Source organism: Mesitornis unicolor, unplaced genomic scaffold, assembly GCF_000695765.1.
Source record: "Mesitornis unicolor isolate BGI_N332 unplaced genomic scaffold, ASM69576v1 scaffold24411, whole genome shotgun sequence".
Classification (NCBI taxonomy): Eukaryota; Metazoa; Chordata; class Aves; order Mesitornithiformes; family Mesitornithidae; genus Mesitornis; species Mesitornis unicolor.
The window spans coordinates 1-19405 of NW_010164774.1; the positions used below are offsets into that span (position 1 = coordinate 1).

Below are 19405 nucleotides of genomic sequence, written 5' to 3' on the forward strand. Positions count from 1 at the left end.
GCCGCTGTCTAACGGGGCTGGGTACTGGCGCCGAAATTGCCCTTCTTTGAGATGTCTCTGTGGAGTGTTTGCTGGGGCTGTGAGGTGGGACCAGCTCCCCGGTTCCCTTTACGGGATGCCATGACATTGATGCCAATTTGAGCTTTATTAAAGATGGTGCTAAAGTCCCAGCAGCCCTCTGAAACTGCCGTCATCGCGGTGGGGTTGGCTGGGGGCCATGCCGGGTCGCTACATCGCACAAGGCTGCCTGTACCCCATCACCTTCGTGTCAGACACCCCTGGTGGGTTTGGGGTGTGATTGTTGGGGTGCCCGTTGTCACCTCGATGTCAAAGGAAGGGAGCGTGGGCTGGAGGAGCAAAGGGGCTTTCGTATCCCCTTTGGAGCTGAACTGTCCATCATGTGGCTTCATGTGGTTAAGGTGTAAGCACGTTGCTATGGGTGATCTGATGCTGGACCACAGTTTTGTCTGTGTGTGTATCTATTTATGTGTATATGGTTACATAACACAAGGTTATTGAACGGATGGCACTTAGAGGAAAGATGTAGAAAGACACTGCTGCATTATACTTCAAAAAGAACCAGGGACAGTTCCTTTTCCAATTGCAAAGTAAGTGGAAAGAATGTGAATGTTTTTCCTCCTCATTCTAAAGTAGCCAACAGCGAAAGAGCGAGTGAAGGTGTAGTGGCCTTGTGGGAAGTTTTGTGCTACCTCCATATGTCTTCTAAGGAAAAGCTTTTGGTTTCTTCATGCAGATGGAAGCACTTAAAGATTCAAGCATTTCTGTTTTATCTCACTTTAAATCCTTATGAAACTTGAGGTATCTGTTTTCTCACGAGCTTTGCTGAAGTTTCTGAGCTAGTAGCATGTCTTTTTTTTTCTCTTCTCTTTTTCCTTCCCCTCCCCAGGAGATCATAAGTGGGGAGAGCGAGGAGGAAAGTAATGGCGTCAACTTGATGGAGTTTTCGGATGAGATCCTTTTGCACATCCTCAGCTACGTCCCTTGCACAGACCTCGTCCTGAACGTCAGGAGAACCTGCAGGAAACTTGCAACGCTTTGCCTCGACAAGAGCCTAACACACACAGTTTTACTTCAGAAAGACTATAAGGTGGGGAGAGTAGCTTGCTGCTTCTGTTACTTACGAAGACAAATCTGACTTGTGTAAAATTGCTGAGAAGTAGAACTTTCCAATGTGTCTGCATAAGTGGACTGCTCCTGAACTCTGAAATCAAATAAACAATAAACTGTTTTATAAAAGCATTTGTTTTCCAGAATGCTTTGTTATAACAGTTCTGTGCTCCCTTAGTTGTATAAAAAAACCATTAGTGAAAACTATCTTCTCTGTTTCTGGAAGCTAAAACGAAAGTAAACGTGACTTCCCCTTTGTAGTGGTGGTTGTGTAAAGTTCTCATGTTCTCAAAATACATTTTCCATGTTATTGTGCAAAAAGCTCTTGTGCGTATTGCAGTCAGCTAAGCCAGGCATTGTGTATGTGTTATAACAAAAATAAAGCTTGGGAATGAAGGGTGATACGTTTTATGAGGATTGTATCACCGAGCGCAGGCAAGGGGAAGCCTCTCATTTCCAGAAGAGGAAACTGGTTGAAGGAGAATGGAAACATTCTTCCTTCAACTTGAGTGTCCACAGAGAGGTAGTTCTGCTGAAATAGCTTTGCCGTTAGAAAATGGAGATGATGCTCCATTCTGCTATCAGCTGCTGAACAGATTTGGCCTCTCGGTCAGTAATGCAGAGCTGCACAGACTAAGAAGCTAAAAGAAATGTAATCTTAAGAGTTCAAAGCATGGCAGACTGAGCCAGCTACTGGCAGTATAATAATTCTTATTGTTGTTAATTCATATGTTGTGCTAGTGTCCTGAAACCTTTGGATGAGCCATGTAATCTAAATGGTAACCACTCTTATCCCCATCTTCAGATGGGAAACTGAGTCAGTGCACAGCATTGCCATGTATCTCATTGAATGTGGTTTTGTTTGAGTACAGGTAAACAAAGACAAAGTGAAGCAACTGATGAGAGATATCGGAAAAGAGATTTACCAGCTGAACATGGCTGGGTGCTATTGGCTGCCCAGCTCCACTATCGATCACGTAACACGATGCAAGAACCTGGTAAAACTGAACTTGTCTGGGTGCCACATCACCTCTCTCCGGCTCTCAAAGATGCTGTCCACGCTCCAGCACCTGCGCTCCCTGGCGATAGATGTAAATCCGGGTTTCGATGCCAGTCAGCTAAGTAGTGAGTGTAAAGCCACTCTTAGCCGTGTCTCGGAATTGAAGCAAACCCTTTACACGCCGTCCTATGGTGTCGTTCCCTGCTGCACTAGCCTTGAGAAACTGCTGCTTTATTTTGAGATCCTTGACCGTTCACGAGAAGGTTTCATGCTCTCTGGGCAGCTGATGGTAGGCGAGAGCAATGTGCCCCATTACCAGAACCTCCGCGTCTTCTACGCCAGGCTGGCTCCTGGCTACGTTAATCAGGAGGTGGTGAGGCTGTACTTGGCAGTGCTGAGCGATCGGACTCCTGAGAACCTTCACGCCTTCCTCATTTCTGCCCCCGGTAGCTTTGCCGAGACGGGAGCCACTAAAAACCTCTTGGACTCCATGGCTCGAAATGTACGTCTGGATGCTTTACAACTGCCCAAAGCCTGGATTAACGGCTCTGGGCTCCTGCAACACTTGAAGTTCAACAACCCTTTCTACTTCAGCTTTAGCCGATGCACCTTATCCGGTGGCCACCTGATCCAGAGGGTCATTAATGGTGGCAAGGATCTTAAAAGCTTGACCAGTTTGAATCTCAGTGGCTGCGTTCACTGCCTGGCTCCTGAGACCTTGTTTCGAAAAGCAGAAGATGACATTGACAGTAGCATCTTGGAAAGCCTGGTAGTGTCCTGCTGCAACCTGAGACACCTCAACCTCTCTGCAGCTCACCACCACAGCTCGGAAAGCATAGGGAACCACTTGTGCCAGCTTCTGTCCAGGCTAAAGCACCTGCTCTCGTTAGCGCTGCCGGTTTGCTCCATCACAGATGTTGCTGCAAACGTGGAAAAGCCTCCCACAGCGTCCAGTTTGGTGCCCCAGACGTTTGGAAGGAAAGTTCGAATTGCGGTACAGACGTATCCGAGGAACTTCGCGGACCCAGCAAATCAGAAACTTGAGTCTTCAGTATTCTGGACTCTGATGGGAAACCTTAGATTTTTGGAAACCTTGGAAATAATTGGGTCCAGTTTCTCCTCTGCCATGCCCCGCAACGAGCCAGCAATTCGGAACTCGTTGCCTCCTTGTGTCCGGGCACAAAGCGTGGGGGATTCGGAGGTGGCTGCCATTAGCCAATTGACTTATTTACAGAGCCTCACCTTAGCACAACTGCCAAATATTCTCACTGGCTCTGGGCTCGTTAGTGTTGGATTGCAGTGCCAGCATTTGCGGACTCTGTCGTTGGCCAACCTGGGCATGATGGGGAAGGTGGTCTATATGTCTGCTCTCACGGACATGCTGAAACACTGCAAGTGTTTGAGAGATCTCAGGTGAGGGGCTGCCATCGAGCGTTTCCGTTTTGTTTGTGGATCTGCAGAAATGCCGCGTGCTGTGGCTCGTGTTAAAACCGCGAGCGGTGCGTGCCATCTTGGAGGGCTCAGGATGTGCCCTTTAACCAGTGTTGGAAGAACAAAAAGTCTCTGTGCTGCAACTGCCTTCCTTTTAGATAAGGAAGAGTGGATGCTGCATATCTGGGGGTTGGCAGCCTGTCAGGGCTAGGTTAAATACTTCATGCCTTTGCTGACTCTGTGGTTTTGTGTACATGTACATCTCTTAAATTTCCAGGAAGGAAGAGACTCCTACAGTATCTAGATAATGGAGAGCTCTCAGGTTTCCCAATGAGAGATTTTTCCGCCTTTGGTTTGTATTAAAATGTTGCCTCTTTTTTTTTTTGGTGTTTGTTTTTTTTGATTTTTGTTACTGATAAGCATTCCAAATTTAGAGTTTGTCCTGTTGATGTTCCTTTCTTTAGGGTCTGATCCTAAAGGGTGCATAAAGTTGCTTTGCAGAAGCCAAAATGTGCTTAGAAAAGCACAGGGCCTAAACTCTGATGGTTTCCTTGCACCAGTCCAAGTGAACTCAAATGTTACTACTTGAGAAATGTGCCTTTTTTTTTCCCCCTCCTTATTTTTCCCTAAATCAGCTTCTGTTGGTGAAACTGCTAGACCTGTCAGTCCCGTTGCCATCCTCTGTTCACAAAATGGGTCTAAAATGCCAAACAGTAGTAACAGCGAGGCTGCTCCTGTGATTGCAAAGACAGCGTGACGAGAATTATTGCTCATCAGCTGAGATGGGTGTTTGTGTGCATGTTCCTGCTCCGTTGCAATAGCAAATGGAGCCAGGGTGGCTAAAACACCTCAGGAGGGTTTTCATTTTCTGCCGCTTCCTGTTTCTAACGGGCAAGGAATGCCTTGGTCTCTTACCCAAGGGAAATTCAGTTGCTTGATGGCTTGGTTTATGTGAATGTATCTTTAAGCTTCAGGAGACGAAATAGCCATGGCAGAACTAAGATCTGGGGAACGGGGTTTGGGTGGGCAGTGCTGATTCACTCAGTTGAGGTCCTGTAGTTTCCAGAGACTTTGAAATGGAGGCCAAGAGCCATAAAGATGGGGGGCAGCGTCGAGCCTTGGATAAAGGACGAACGAGGCTGTCTCCATCTAACAGCCAGGCAATTTGATGTAAGCTGCTATTGCTCTTTCCTGAGTAAAGGCAAAGGTTTTATAGACGTTTAAGAGGATTCTGATGTTTAGCGCTTCCTCTTGATAATGTAGTTTCCTTTTTATTTGGCTAATTCTCTGCTGCTCTTTCCTCTGTTTTCCAGGCTGAGAAAGTATTTTAAGAGGATATTTCGAAGCAACATTGTCATCTAGCGAGTGAAAGGCAGCATTGCAAGCATGGCTGTCAAGCCAGAGATTCACCTAGAAACTGCTCTGAGGTGCAGGGGATTCTGTGCTTTTTGTCCTAAACTTAAAATGGACCAGTAGCACCGTTGGAAAAATAGAAGAGGCTTCCCATTTCCTTTAATATTAATATTTAGCTATTAAAAAAATAAGTGCTTATGGCCTGTTAGGATCTCTTCAGGCAATGCTACCTGCCCAGCAGTTGCAGGCTGAGCCTCTAAACCAGAATTTATCAATTAACAGGATTAAGTTGCTGCGATACCCCCGGGTACTACAAAAGCCTATGCAGAGATTATCCAGATGAGGTTGGGACCGACAGCGTGTTCTCACCTAAGGGATTAACCTCCTTGGAGCTCGTGCTGCCCCAATGACTGGGATTCCCAAGTGCTCTGAGGACCTGTAGTAAATCTGCACTGAGCAGATGTATTTTCCTGGTGACATGGGCCCTGAGTGGGTTCTGCTTCCTGCAGGCTGGTTGCTTTGAGGGAATTACCCAGTTATGCTGCTGGTTAAAACACGGACCTCTTGCTGGTGGCTTCACCACATCATTTTGTTGTCCTGCTCTGGGCTGTGGCGTAAGATTGTGGATAGCCATAATAGAAAATCCTGTCTAGCTTCTCTTGGCCAAGTGTTTAAGGTGTAAGTTGGATTGATGAGGGTTTTTCTTGTGTGTTAGAGCAGTAGCTGTGATCCTTTGCCAGTCTCTGACCGGGGTTGTGGTCACTCTGTTGGCTCAGAGGCCCAAGTTCTGCACCACCGTGTGTGGATTTTTCACGCCTGCCTCTAGGCAGTAAATTGCAGATGCCCAGTTGGATCGGTGCTGGGTGCACTGGAGGAGCAAGTCCTTAAGCTCACATCAGCTACTCACTGGATGTCAGGTAGCAAAAGCTAAGCTGTGCCTGTTGAAAGGCCAGAACGGATCTGCTGCTCAGACCTAAGGCCCATCTTACCCACCGTGCTTTGTGGAAAACTTGCAAAACCAAGGTGGCTGCTGTGAATTCTGCAGTTTAGGGCCTTTCTGCCTAATTTTTGTCCTTAGCACGTGCCATTCAAGAGTAGCAAGCAAGAGGTCTGAGCTTGCAATGTCAGGTTTGTTATGCCACACCGCTGGCACAAGCAGTAGAAGGTTATGGCACGTGTAAGTGGAACGGGCGGTTGGGACCACTGGTCACTCCATTTGCCAGCCCCCCCGTGAATGTGCTGCCTTCCCTCTTGTCCAAAAGCGGCCCGAGCGTGAATTGCCCATTGACTTTGGTTGTTGTTTATTCTTGCAGGCTGGAACAGCCGTATTTCTGTGCGGGTGCCCAGTTCTTCCAGGCACTGAGTCACTGCTCCTCTCTCCAGCGGCTTTGCATCGTCTCCCGGAGCGGGACTCTGCAGTCTGACGCAGTGATGTCATTCATGGCCAACTGCCTCGAGGTCATCATGTGCCACATGTTCATGGGGGAACCTCTTACGGTTTGCAAAAATCTCCAGCAATCTATTGTCCGGAGGTGAGTGCGGAAAGGGGTTGATGTGGGATTTCTGGAGCTGTTGAAGATTGATCTCCGTTTCCTTGCTTGCCAAGGTTTATATGGCTTGGAGCGCTTGTTCCAAGAAGCTAATAGGTACTGTGTAACCGCTTGGCACATGAACCAGCCTCTTACTTTAATAAGAGTGAATCAGTGAAACGTTTGAAGGTATTATATGAATTTTGGATTCCATTCCCACCCATGTTCTCTGTGGCTCTGTTGGCTGAGTTGAAGTTCTGGATGTAAAGCTCCATCATAAATCAAATGACACTTTCTGTGTAAACAAAACATCTGCCGACGTTTTAAGTACTGAGAGATTTGACCTTGAAGCTTTCCTCCTTTCCCACAAGTGACTGAGATAATTCTTCGTCCTCTAATCACTTGTAAATGTCACTTACTGATAATCCCCTGGCAGCGCAATTCAAAGCCTTTAAAGGGTTGTTGTGAAGGGTTTTTCTTTGGGGGGGAGAATTGGTACAAACTGCCTTTGCACGTTTGGCAGTTCTTAAATGCATTTTGCTTGGCCCCTTGCAGTGTTCAGAGGCTCACGTGGTGGGAAACGTTTGTGTGCGAGCCGTGAACTGCATTTGAAAAGAGAGCTTTTAATTACGCTTGGCATTTTGAAATCTTCTAATAGTGGCAGTCATCTTACAAAATATTTCCCATGCAACAGACTTTCCATTATTATATATATATTTTTTTTTTATTTTTTTGCTATAAGGCTTTTTTTCTGCCTTCAGTCTGTTTTCTTTGTCACCTACTGTTGCTTTGCCCTGGTAAGCTCTAATCACACAGCGTTATTACTGCATCCTAAAGGCTGCTCCTCCTCCCCAGCCTTTCTCCAGCTTCCGAACTGGCTTCCTACACTTGGCTTGTTTCTGCAGATCAAATCCAGAAGAGCCTATGCCTATATTAGCTACCTACCAGACTGCACACGGGATGGTTTGTTACTGCCTCTAAAAGGCTCTGTGCGTCCTTCTGGGACAGCGATGGTTGGAAACGTCCAAGTAAATGCCTTGTGATGTGACAAGGATTCTTTAATTTGGTTTTCACAGCTCTTCGTATCTCAGAAAGAACCAAGAATCCCTGTTTTTTATATTGCTTTCTCCTCTGAGATGCCTTTGCAGCGCTGGCCAAAATTTTAATGCCCGCTTACTGAGCAGAAATACGCTGTTCTGCAGTCTTTTTCTCCCCCTTTTTGTCTGTTGTAGACGGATTCTCACTACCTTCTGTACCTCTTAATAATTGAAACCCTGGGAACTTTCCAAAGAGCAGTCGATGCCTCGTGGAAATGTTAAAAACTATTTTTATATTTAGCAACAGTTCTGGCTGCCGTACCGGTTTTCTTCTTTTGTATTTTATCAATAGCGACGTTTGTAGGAAAATGGGATTTTTGAAGTGGTGGGGGTTCTTTTTTTATATTTTTCCTGAAGAGAGCATCTGCTCCCACTGCAAATTCTACACCTGAAGTCATAATCCTCTCTGACATTGTAATTGGTGGTTCTGGAAACGATTTTGATGTCACGTAAGATTACGACTTCAGGAGGAGGAGAAGCAGTGGGAGCAGATGCTCTCCTAAGCAACAAAGATCCCGTTCTCATGCAACTGTCTCGAGTAATAAAATGGAAGGAAGCAAATACAGAAAATGATGTGTAAGCAAAGCCCGGAGCCTTCCACGAGCCATCGGTGCCTTTAACCACGCGACTTTTCCAGCGATCCCATTCTCATCCTTGCACAAATGCGCCTTCAGATGGGGGCAGGAATTGACTTTCTCTTGACTGCGTTTTGCCTGCTACTCCAAGGGCAAAAAGACGTGGAGTAAAATCATGTGTGAGCCCGTTCGTTGCTTAAACCTGTGGGTGAGGCTCTAGTTCACGCAGCATGGCTTCCTCTCAAAATCTCTACTGTCTGTTTAATCCAGGCTTTAAATTGGAAGAGCACATTGAGCAGCAAGTTGAAAGTTAGATATCCGGTCCCACAATGAAATAAGGCGATTTAGCCTTTTTTTTTTTTTGGCAGTTTGGAATGTGTGCAGATGCTGCGTGCACGGGGAAAACACAGAGGGTGGGTGGGAAGCAGGAGGTGAAGAGCAGGGAGGGCAATGCAGGGCTGGGAGCCTTTGTGTGATCCCTTTCTTGTGCTGGGGGAATTGATCCACGTTCCTTGAGTCCCAATAAGGGTTCGAGTTCCTGCTTTAGGGCTGTGGAGATGGTTCCTGGCTGAGAGCAGCCCACTGATTGCTGGTTTTGAACAGGGACTCCTGTGCTGGCAGTGCCTCTAAAAAGGGAAGAAATGTGAGTGGAAACTGAAAGGGCCTGGGGCTGGGACTGATTTGGGGAGGAGAGGTTTCAACTGCGGAGTTGTACTGGGAGATGGTGTCTATACAGACTGTGGTGAAGGGAGCTTGGGTGTTACATCTTCTGCTTCTCATCGCTTAAAGCCTGAACTGATGCTCAACTCTTCCCTTTGGCCGTAAAATAAAGTTACTGTTATGTATTTCTGTTCTTCTGGCCCGAAAACAGAGCTGTTCTCATGTCTGTTAAGTCTTGTGACAGCTCTAAACCAGGCCTTGTGGTGTCCAGCTTTCTCGCGGGCTGTTTTCTGGTTGAAGTTTGCTGCTATTTAGGACAAACGAGTTGACGTATTGAAGTCGTTAAAAGCCTCTGATTCAGTTCTGCCTCTTTTGCGATGAGACACGGTGAGCAGAGCCGCGCTCATCGGGAGCCCTCATCAGCAAACAAGAGGCTTGCAAGGGCAAGGTCTCCTCTGAGCTGTAGAGAAGACTGTTTCCCTCTGGGCAGATAAATCATCGCAGCGTTTTTCTTTATTCTTTTTTCTTCTGTGGGTATGGGAGGGGTAATCTCCTTTATGGTTCAGGGAGATGCTCTGTGTGCATAAGAAAGGGCCTGGTGGTTAGAGCGGGAGATGTGGCTTGAGTGATCTATATCCACTTCCCTGATCTTCCTCAGATTTCACACGTGACAGTGGTTTAGTCTCCGTTTCTCTGTAAAACGATGGGTTTTTTCCTATCACATGGTGCTCAGCTGCTGCTGCACTTCGGATAGCAGTGGATCCGACAAACACAATGTTTTCCCTTTGACGCTTGCACCCCGACTTTGCCAAGATGCTTAGCTCCAAGCGCGTGCTGTTATTGCTGAAATAACTCTTCAGTTAAACCCGGTAATTCAAAAAACACTAAAATACCACAATTTGTGGACCCATGGTTGTAGGTTCAAATGTGACCCCAGTCCCGTTGCTTTACAAAGAGGCTTTTTGGCAGAAAAGGGAGATTTGCTTCTCCCTTTGGGGTGCTGAGTTGCTGTATTGGGATCCTTCCTAAAAGCTTGCAAAGCGCCGTGTGTCCAAAGCTTGGAGCAGCTTTTCCCGAGGGTTTCCCCGCTGTTGTTTGGTGAAATAGTCAGTAGATGGAGCTGTGACCTACGGAAGGTGTCCCACTGTTTGCTGATGTGTTGCATGCTAAATAATCCTATTTATACGCCTGTATTTCTCCGCTCCAGAGATCTTGCGGGCAAGGAATTTGGATGACTTCAGAACTGCACGGTGTGGTTAGCGGGGACTTCACAAATGTGCAGAAGTCGTTGCTTTCCTGGTGATGTTACCAGGGGAAAACAGGCTGGGAGATGCTTTGGCAAATATCCCCTTGGCCTCAAGAACAGATCTGAATTTTTCAGTGTGGTCCTTTAGAATTTTGTTGGGTTTAGGTTAAGTGTTTCGATAGCTGCTATCGTTGTAATGATCCCAAAGACTCTCCAGTACAAGCCTGCAAAGAGTCTTTGAAAAAACACCTTGGAAAAGATCGAGAAAGCAACATTAAAAAAAATAAACTCAAAGCAAACAAAAAAATATCAGAGCGAGCAGTGCCATTAGGGATTCTTCATGCATAGGGGGAGAGTGTCAAGGCACAGAGGTGAGTTGGGATTTATGTGACACAAGTTAAGCCACGGTAGAGAGCGTGGTCAGGAAGCGAAAGGTTGTGGTGCAGCTGAGGTGTGTTTTTGGGAAGGTGGATGCGTGGCTGGGCTCAGCTGCTGGGGTCTCCCAAAAACGTTGTTGTCATCTCCTGGGGTTTGGTAGCTTTGGGGAGAAGGTGTAGAGGGCTGGGGCTTGCTGAGGGTAACCAGTGCTGGAAAATGCAGAGATTTTACTGTTTTAGGACAATCTTCATGTTCTGGGGATCCAGAACCCAGAGGAAGAGAAAGAGAAACACTGACTTAACCTTCCTTCTACCTGTGTCAGGTATGAGCCCCGCTTCGTTTGAAGTGACTTCCACAATAGGACTCCCGCCACTTTCCAGGAATAGCCGTTTCAGTCTGAATTAGATCTTACTATTCAAGTTCCTGTAGCATTATCTGAATTTCCCCTTGCTTGTAATTGTCCTTCTTTAACATGGAACTCTTGACTGAATCTTACCTTTCCCTAAACTGCTGATTCCAGTGGCCCTGCATGGCCATGATGCTCGCTGAAGGGAGGAAGCACCCTCCTGGGATTCAGTTGCAGGGTTTCTAGGTGAGAGCATGAGGATGAAATGAATATTTGGAAAATGCTGAGCGAGGCAGTCGCTCTCCTGGCGTTTGGCTCAGGAGTGAACTATCACCAATTCATTTTTGCTGACCCCTGAGCTGAGTGTTCCCCCCCTCTCTTGTCACTGTTGCCCTGGTTATCCCTGCAGTGTTCCTTTTGCCTGGATTCTCACTGTGGGCTCGGGCTCAGAAGAGCCTTTTTGGGTAATCCTGGCTGTCAGATGGAGTGGGAGGGGGCTCTTAGGGCAGTAAGCGAGTGCAGGATCATGTCTGAATTCAGCAGAGTCCTCTCGCGCTGCCCACCTGACTGCTGCAATTCTATCGACGCTGCAAAAAGCTGGCATTACCACCTAGAGCTTATTTGAGATTTCCAAGCTGTTTTTGCATCCCTCCACCACCTTCTCTTCCTTCTGACCTTGAAACAGTCCCTCTCAGTGCATTACTGGCTTTCCTAGATCCCCGTGGCTGCCAATCCCGCTCCGCCAGCCTAAGCATGTTGTGGGCCCCGGCCCCGCGTCTGATTGCAGAAGACTTAATGTACGGCTAGGCTGGTGTAGTGAATCATTAGCATCCTGTTCCAGCTTTCATTGTCTGCTTCATTTCCTGCTCTTAGAAACCCCTGAATCATTCTGTCACGGACCGAGTAACAAACTGCATCCTTGTCAGCTTGCGTTACCCAAGAATTCCTCAGCGGGCTTGGCCAAGGCTGACTTTGGTTGGGGAGTGGCCCGGACACCTTCGCTTCTACCGGGGATGCTGCTTAGGGGTGGATTTGGGATCATCCCCAGTTTGGCACCTTAATGTATCCTCTTTTGGGAGTACCAACATACCCCCTTTTAAAATGCATTCCTGTGGTTGACCCAAATGGCTTGTTCTAACTGCTGGCTCATGCGTTTCGAAGGGAATTCAGTCCTGAAACCTTCCTTAGAGGACAGATTAGTTTGTGCATGGAATAGATTTCAGGGAGTGCCTCCTCTCTCTTGGCTGAGAAATAATATTGGAATAGTACTGTCATGCTTTCTCTTCATGAGGGTGTAAAAGGCTGAACGGAAGCATTAACTGCAGCTTTAAAGCATTTCCATAGTAAAATAAATCTAATTGAGCAGTTATTGCAGTAGCTTTTTAATTTGTGGAAGAGATTAGGAAATAACTTTCAGCTTGCTCTGGCAGAGCACTCCCCTAGGACGTGTCCTGGGCGCTCTGGCATCGCTCTTTGGGTTCTTATTCCCTCCCCCTGTAATTGTCCGGTCACATTTGAGTGATGCAGAGTACAGCTGGCAAAATAACGTGAGAGCCTCAGTCTGCGAGCACGTTTGATGTAAACCTCAGCTCATGGGGGAAGTAGCAGAGTGTCGTTCATCCCTTGCAGAGAGAACCCACAGTAGAGAGGTGTAGTGCTCGGGATGAGTCTGACGTGAGTCGCTCCTTCCCCAAGACAAGATGCAGTGGATGCTGTGTTGAAGGTAATGGCAGAGCTGGTGGTGCTGTGTGTGAGTGACTTTGAGTGCCATCTATGCCCCTTTGGCTCAAGTTGGGGGCTGTAATGATGGGACTTGAGGTGAGCGCAGGTCTCTGGAGAATGCCAGTTTGTCCGTGTAGACACGATGGGATGGAAGATACCCCTGAAGGAAAACACTTCATGGAGGAAATACCTCACTGTGTGGAGTTGAGGACAACCTGAGGAATCACAGCAGCTTTCGTTGGGAACTTTTAAAGTCCATTTCTGAGAACAGAATCATTAAGGTTGGAAGAGACCTCTAAGGTCATCAGTTCTGTTCAGCACTGGTGCTCTGACAGGACTGGAAGTGAGAATGGCCCTAGGGAATGGGTCTGCTTTGGAGTCAGAGAGTGGAGGCTTGGGGCTCATCTTGAGCGGCTTCTGGGTGATGAGCAAGGGGCAAGGGTCCTCTGCTCACAGAGGAAGGGGCCTAGGGAAATCCCACCCGCAGTTTCTTTGACATGGCTGGAAGATGCTCTGGAGAAGCTTCGTTTTACACTACTGGCAGCCGCTGTAAACAAGGAGAGCTTTTCACTTCCCTGGTACTGAGTTCAGGGCACAGCCATTGGAAGGAATTTTCAGTGCATGCCTGGCCTTCCCTGGAAAGAGAAGAAAAGTGTGTGTGTATGTTGGGTCATGCCAATGTCAGCTCCTCCAGCTTGTCCTGGCACTTTCTCCGTTCACCGTGCCATGCTCCGGGGCTGGGAGTTTCCAGCCTGGCTCAGGTACATTGGCTGGAGATTTCAAGACAGATGCTACATTTGAACTTTCAGATGTGAGCAAATCTTCCAGTGAAAACAGACTTGTGCTGTGCCTGGCGGAGGATTCACAGGTTTTTGTGCATGTGGGTGAAAGAGCTGCATACACGGCAAAAAGTATTTTCTTTTGGGAAACTCGTGCCTCTCCAGCTCAGCAGCCTGTGGGGAAGCCTAAATGGAGGAAGGAGAAAGTGTGCGACTGCAGCAGAGATTGGATTGCTGTGGTGAGAGTCCTGCAAACTGGGCTCCACACCTGCTCTGTCCCTCTGTTCCCCCAAATCGAGCTTCTCCTGGTTCCCTCCTTTTCCTTCTCCAGAGCTCTTTTCCCGTAAACTCATCTCAGTTCATGGAGTTCAAGAATGTGGCCTTGATCCACTCCCACCATATTTCCTCGTTTTATCTGGTGTGTGCCGCTTTTGTTGCCAGCGCTTAATTCTAAAACTTTGTGTGCCCTTCTTCCTGCTTGCCAGCTTTTGTGAAGTGGGATGTGCTGAACTGTCTGAACTTGGCATAGAGTTTTTCTTCTGTTTCTCTGGAAATCTCAAGGGGAAATGGATTCTTTGGCCCCGAATACTGCCTTACCCTTTCCTTACAAGTAATAGAAGGTGAGTTTGAGCAGCACCTCACACATGGAGCTGTTGTTTTCTGGGGTCTGCGATGCAGAGGGGTGCAGAGGACATCATCCATCGTCCCAGGCTGGTTGATGAGATTCTCCTATGGCTTTGAGCTGCCTTTAGCTCTGTTGGCAGGTGGAGTCCTGGGGTCTCAAGGCCTCTCTGGAGAGGTAGGTCTGAAAACATACCACAGTGTTTGCCAGCAGATAACCACATTCCAGGGAGTGACTCCTTTGTCTTGCTAAAACTGAGGAAATCTGATCAAAGTGCATCCTTGCTTTAGACTTTTTCCTCTCTCTTTTTGACTTTGTCCCTGACCTACATATTGGATCCTGCCACGCTGGTTGGAAGTAATTGAGAGCGTAGTGTTAGGCTATTTACCAAGCTGTTCACTTGAAAATAACCTTTCTGTGTCCAGTCCACACCTGTTCTGGGATCATTTCGGAGGCAAGTTAACCCTTTCAGCCGAATGCAACCTGTTCAAGATGTAACAGCGAGTGAGGTTATGTCTCTGCTTATGCCGGGGGGAATTTGTGACACAGGGTACGCTTCCCTATCCACTTCCCAGCCCTGTGGATGACCCTGGCTGGCTCCATGTGTCCATATCTGAATGAGGACTCTTCAGAGTCCCCCTTGTCAAAGTTCCTGCTGGGCGGCTGTTGGTTTGGTGTTGAGTCTGCTGGACCAGAGGCTGTGCTGGAAAATGTGTGTGTGGGGGGGATATTTTCTTTGTTAGCCCAGTGGTTGTTTCTGATTAAAGGATCTGTTTTGAAGGGGCTGCTAGTTAGTTGCCTAGAAAACTTGCTTTCATTTAATTAATCATGATGAGTTTAGTCTGGAGGTTTTGTCGGAGAAGGCAAGCAAGCGTATCCTTGGCTTTTTTCCCTTGGAAAAAGAAAAAAAAACAGGGTTTCATGTCTGAAACTGCAGCTCTTTTGTCTCCCCAGGTCAACATCCTCCTCCTCTGTCCTTCGGGTTTGAGTTTTACAAGCCGTGCGCTTGCAGAGGTGGATCCAGTTTGAAGTCCATCCAGGTGTGGAATGAGGAAAGAACCGTCAGGAAGATTACAGGAGTTATTCTGCAACTCATTAACTCAATCTCTTCCCCTTCTTGTTATCTCCTCCCCGTGCCTGGGGCCTTTCGAACTGGTGCTCTAAGTGCTCCTCACTTAATCTAGCCCACCTGCACAGGTGGATGAAGAAAGGAATTGCCTTCCAGGGAAGGACTAAAGGAGCACGGATTGCAGAGGGCGTCTGCTTTCGGGAACTGCTAATCCCAGTTTAACGTTGTGACAGCTGCTCGTTAAAATCAGGGTGTTTTTTAACAGGCAGTTAAAGGAGAGGCTTTGCACGCACATTTAGCTGAGAATAATAGTGAGCCATGTGCATTTGATTTTTACTTTTTTTTTTTTCCTCAAATCACGCAAATTGTACATGGAAAGAATTCTCCGGCGTCGACTTGCTGGGGTTTGGAATTTACAAGGTTTGCAGTAACGTACAGTTTCCTGTTGAGGGGGGGAGAAAATTACAAAGCTTTCTTTTCTGCCTTTTTTTTTTTAAGATCAAGTTCAAACCTCTCCTGTAAATCCAGCCCCTTTGGAAGGTATCCGTACTGTGTTGGGGTTTTTCAGTTGTCTTGGTGGCAGATTGTCATGTGAACTTGTCTAGGTTCTCCTTTTTATAGCGACATGTAAAGGCTGCTTATAAAGTACAGTTTGGTATATGGCGAGAAGGCAGCATGCAGATCTAATTTGGGAGAGCCTGTATACAAAGGAAGAAGCAGAGGTTTCTTTGCTGGCTGTTTCTTTCTAGCTAAACTTCAGTAAACTTGGTCTATTAACATGATTTTCTCTGCAGGACTGTGGTGTTGGATAAGAAACATGAAGAGCTGAGGCAGAGGAGGGACTATCAAAGAGACATTTGCTGCATTTTATGTCATTTCAGCCCAGACTTTACCGACTGCCTCCCAGATCAGCGGTTATTTGCTGTTGATTTCTCATAGGCAGCGCTGTGGAAGTACAAAACCACACAGCTCCTACACAAGTCCCCAGGTCCCCTCGAGGAGCGGTGGTGTCCTTTTCTGCCAGCCCTTAGGCACGAGGCATGAAGGGCAGGGCTGTGATGCAGAAAGATATAAAATTGCCCCTGGTAGTTTTGTGGCTGGAAATCCTCCTGCAGCTACTTAGGGTCAGGCGAATTAATTTAACCCACCAGGACTGAGCAAGTAGCCTTGAAATGAGAGTTTCTCGGTTACATTTTTGGCAGCTCTGCTCCAAACCATTTGTGGATGGGAGCATCCTTTCTGTCTCTGGGAAATGCCAGCCTCTTGCGGCCTTTCCTTCACCTGCTGTATTGCTACCTGGGGTCTTCATATGTGTTTCCAGCAGCCAAATCTCCAGCTGTTCCCTCTCTGACAGAAACCTGGCTGTTTCAGAGCTGGGAATTTTCCAGACCCGCAACTGTATACGAGGAGTTTGTCGAGCAGTGAACTCCTCTTTTGACCCAACACAACTTGGTTCAGCCTCCAGGGACTGGTGCTGCCAGTTTGCCTCCTTTAGGGCGATAATGAACTGTCCCTCGTCACACTGTTCGGAGGAGGCATCTTGGTGGCACGAGGCTAACAGTCACAGGTCCTTTAATCTTCAGGGTGTAACTCTTAAGCTATAGCACAGCTTCCCTTTACCTCCCAGCTTTCAGAGACTGAACTCCTCTTATGCTACACTGAGTAATACCGTATCTTTCCCCCCATGTTCTCTTACTCACCAGGTTGCTATCATGTGGAGTACTTGCTGATGGGGAGTTGGGCTTTTCTTGTGTGGTTCTTTTTACGTAGTATAAATGGCTTCAATGTTTGCTGTTCCCTTCCTCTGCTCTGTAGTCACAACCCTGCTGCTCTTCTCTCATGTTGTCACATCAGGCCTCTCGCTCGCGAGGTCTGGGATGTGCTCTGGAAGGCAGACCACGAAGAGCTGGGAGGGCAGGAGGAGAAGGCAAATTTCCCTAAGAGGCAACCACAAAACAGGCTGTAAATTCAGAAACTGCAACCTAAAATTCAAGTGGCAAGCAGGGATACTTGTAAATTCCTGCGGTGCCAAGACAGGGTTTCTGCAGCTTGGATTAAAAAGGAGACTGCAGTGTGTGTGTGTGTGTGTGTGTGTGTGTGTGTGTGTGTGCATGTGTGCGCGCACACCTAAATGCTTATCTGCAGATCTGAGCTTCCCAAACTCGCCCGTGCTCTAATTGCAGTCTGGGCTCTGCATACAGAACAGCGCAGCCTGAAGGGATAATCCCAGGCTCAGCCCCAGGGAACGCCTGCCACTGCTCTGGCCTGATTTTCCTAAGGCTCTGCAACTTGCCGCTGGTTTGTGGGTGGTTCAAGTTGTTATCTTTCAGCACCTTGCCCAGCTTGAGCAGAGCTCTTAAGATCTCTGGTCCTCTAATACCTATATTTTTTAAAACTTCTCCCCCACTCACCACCACGTTAGGCCCAGTTTGGGTTTGTCTCAGCTCGACGCTCGCTGAAAAAGGGCACAAGCCCAGCCTGTGTTTCCTGCTGGCACATGGAGAGGAGTTTGTCTTCCAGCTGCCCTCCCTGCCTCCTCTGAACGACCCCTCCTTGCCCCTACCGCTGCATTAATTTATATCCATGCAATCCCCTTCTCTTGCACTGGACAGTTCGTGTTTCTCAGCTAATAACCTGTGTCTGATTTAGTTTCCAGGCGGAGCGCCCTGCATTAAATGTTGTCATCTTCCCTCTGCTCCACGAGGACTTGACAGAGGTCATCAGAGATGTCCCCATGCGGCACTTGGATGAAATTACCTTGTTTAAAAGCAGAGTGGCCGAGGAACCTCCCAACCTGTGGTGGTGATTGTCACAGCATGGAAAGGACAGTCAGCGTGAACACAAGAAACAGCTTCTTCTTGGCCTGGATTCCCCATCTTCAGCTCCTCACCAGCTCGCTGGATGCTGTACAATCACTTAAAATAGGTGCAATTGCAAACTAAATAAAAGCTGGTCCCTTGCAGTGGGGAAAGATCTGTCGAATATTGCTTGCATCTGGAAAATCGTGTCTCAAAGGCTTCTGGAACCTGATGAGTATTTCCTTGCGGTTAATATGAATTGCTTTGTTATTTTACTGAAGTTAAAGGTAAGAGAAACCGACTTAACGATGCTCTTCCCCCTGTGTCGCCTGGTGTATTTCCTAGGGGCCCCTGTGTACTTTGACAGTGTGCTTTGTGATATTGGTGGAAATCATTCTTTGCTCCGGTCTGGTTTTGGCAAAGTAGAAAGCCTAAGCCAGCTAAGAGGCACAAAAGTGAAGCGCATCACATCTTTTCTGTGTTACAAAATCGGCATTTGTAGTCACACGCGTGCAGTCACAGACATTTAGCGCTGGGGTTTTTGAGTGACGAGTACGACAAGGACTCTTTTATATTTTTAGTTTTTGAATAACAAATTAAGGTCATTAGCGCCTCGACCATGGTATGTTCCTGCAATTGGTCTGGTGGAAGAAGTTCTCAGCCCTTTAGGAAATCCTTGTCCGAGGGTAGATGGTGCCTACAGTGACTAAGTTGAGGCTCAGCTCTGATTTAAATGCAGTCTGTCTTGCAGTGTAGATGGGAATGTAGTGTTCCAGTTCTGTCCTTAGATCCCATGCCTTCAGCTCATGCTAATTTTAGAGATGTTATGAAGTATTCTCACAGTGTGATTGCAGTCAGCTTCTCTGCTCCACAGAACTTCCTCAGGCATCAGTAGTGGTCTGGATCACTTTCATATACTGCCTTATTTACTGAGCACTTTTGAAAGCATCAGACAGCTGTACCAAAAGCTGAGTTACGAATTCCTGGAGCTACGTTTCTGGGTGGCAGTCACATTTCCCTTCTGCTGATGTGTTTTGTGGTAGCACACTGGGTCCATCTTCTGCAGAATGGCTCTCAACCAGGGCCATCTGACTTCTTCACCCAAACACTCCCTGCTGTGTTGAGCAGTGCTTTTCTGGGGAGGCCCAGTGTCATCCAAAGATGATGTCCCCATCTCCTTGTCAGCATTTCCTACACAAGATGCCACCTCCCAAATGCTGTCATTCGTAGGAATAAGTGTGGGATGATGGGGCAGATTTGGGAGCAAAACACATCTCACAGCTTTGGAGGACTTTTCCCTCCTTACCTTCCCATCACTCAGGTGTCAACCTCTGCAAATCTGTCCTGCTGGTGTAAGTCTTGAGCCAGACTCTGCTAACCCCTTATGCTCAGATAGGTTATGGTGTCAATGAGCAGATTAACGTTAGTCTGTGCATTGCTAAAGCCAACCCCCGTGAGTGTTCGCTGTCTGCCCCGCGTTTCTCTCCCTTCCCCGCTCAGGACAGGGTGCCAGCAGTGGTTTGCAGTGGTATCAAGGTAGTGAGGCCAACTTGTGCTCCCCCAGGAACACGCCGCAGCTGAGCCGCGGTTGCTCCTGAAGTATTTGAAGCTCTGCCTCGGGTTCTTCACCATGCAGGTGAGAGCAAGGAGCCGGTGCCCTGCTCCTGGCATC

The 19405-nt window shown here is 47.5% G+C and overlaps 1 protein-coding gene across 1 annotated transcript; it reads left to right on the top strand.

Moving 5' to 3' along the window:
• Positions 1 to 910: 910 nt before the first annotated feature.
• FBXL18 (F-box and leucine-rich repeat protein 18) lies at positions 911 to 18042 on the top strand. The gene is made up of 4 exons (XM_010194431.1): positions 911 to 1108; positions 2001 to 3541; positions 6226 to 6444; positions 17585 to 18042. Exons 1-4 carry the CDS (start codon positions 956 to 958, stop codon positions 17739 to 17741), a joined length of 2070 nt encoding a protein of 689 aa, XP_010192733.1. The 5' UTR covers positions 911 to 955; the 3' UTR covers positions 17742 to 18042.
• The last annotated feature ends 1363 nt before the right edge of the window (positions 18043 to 19405 follow it).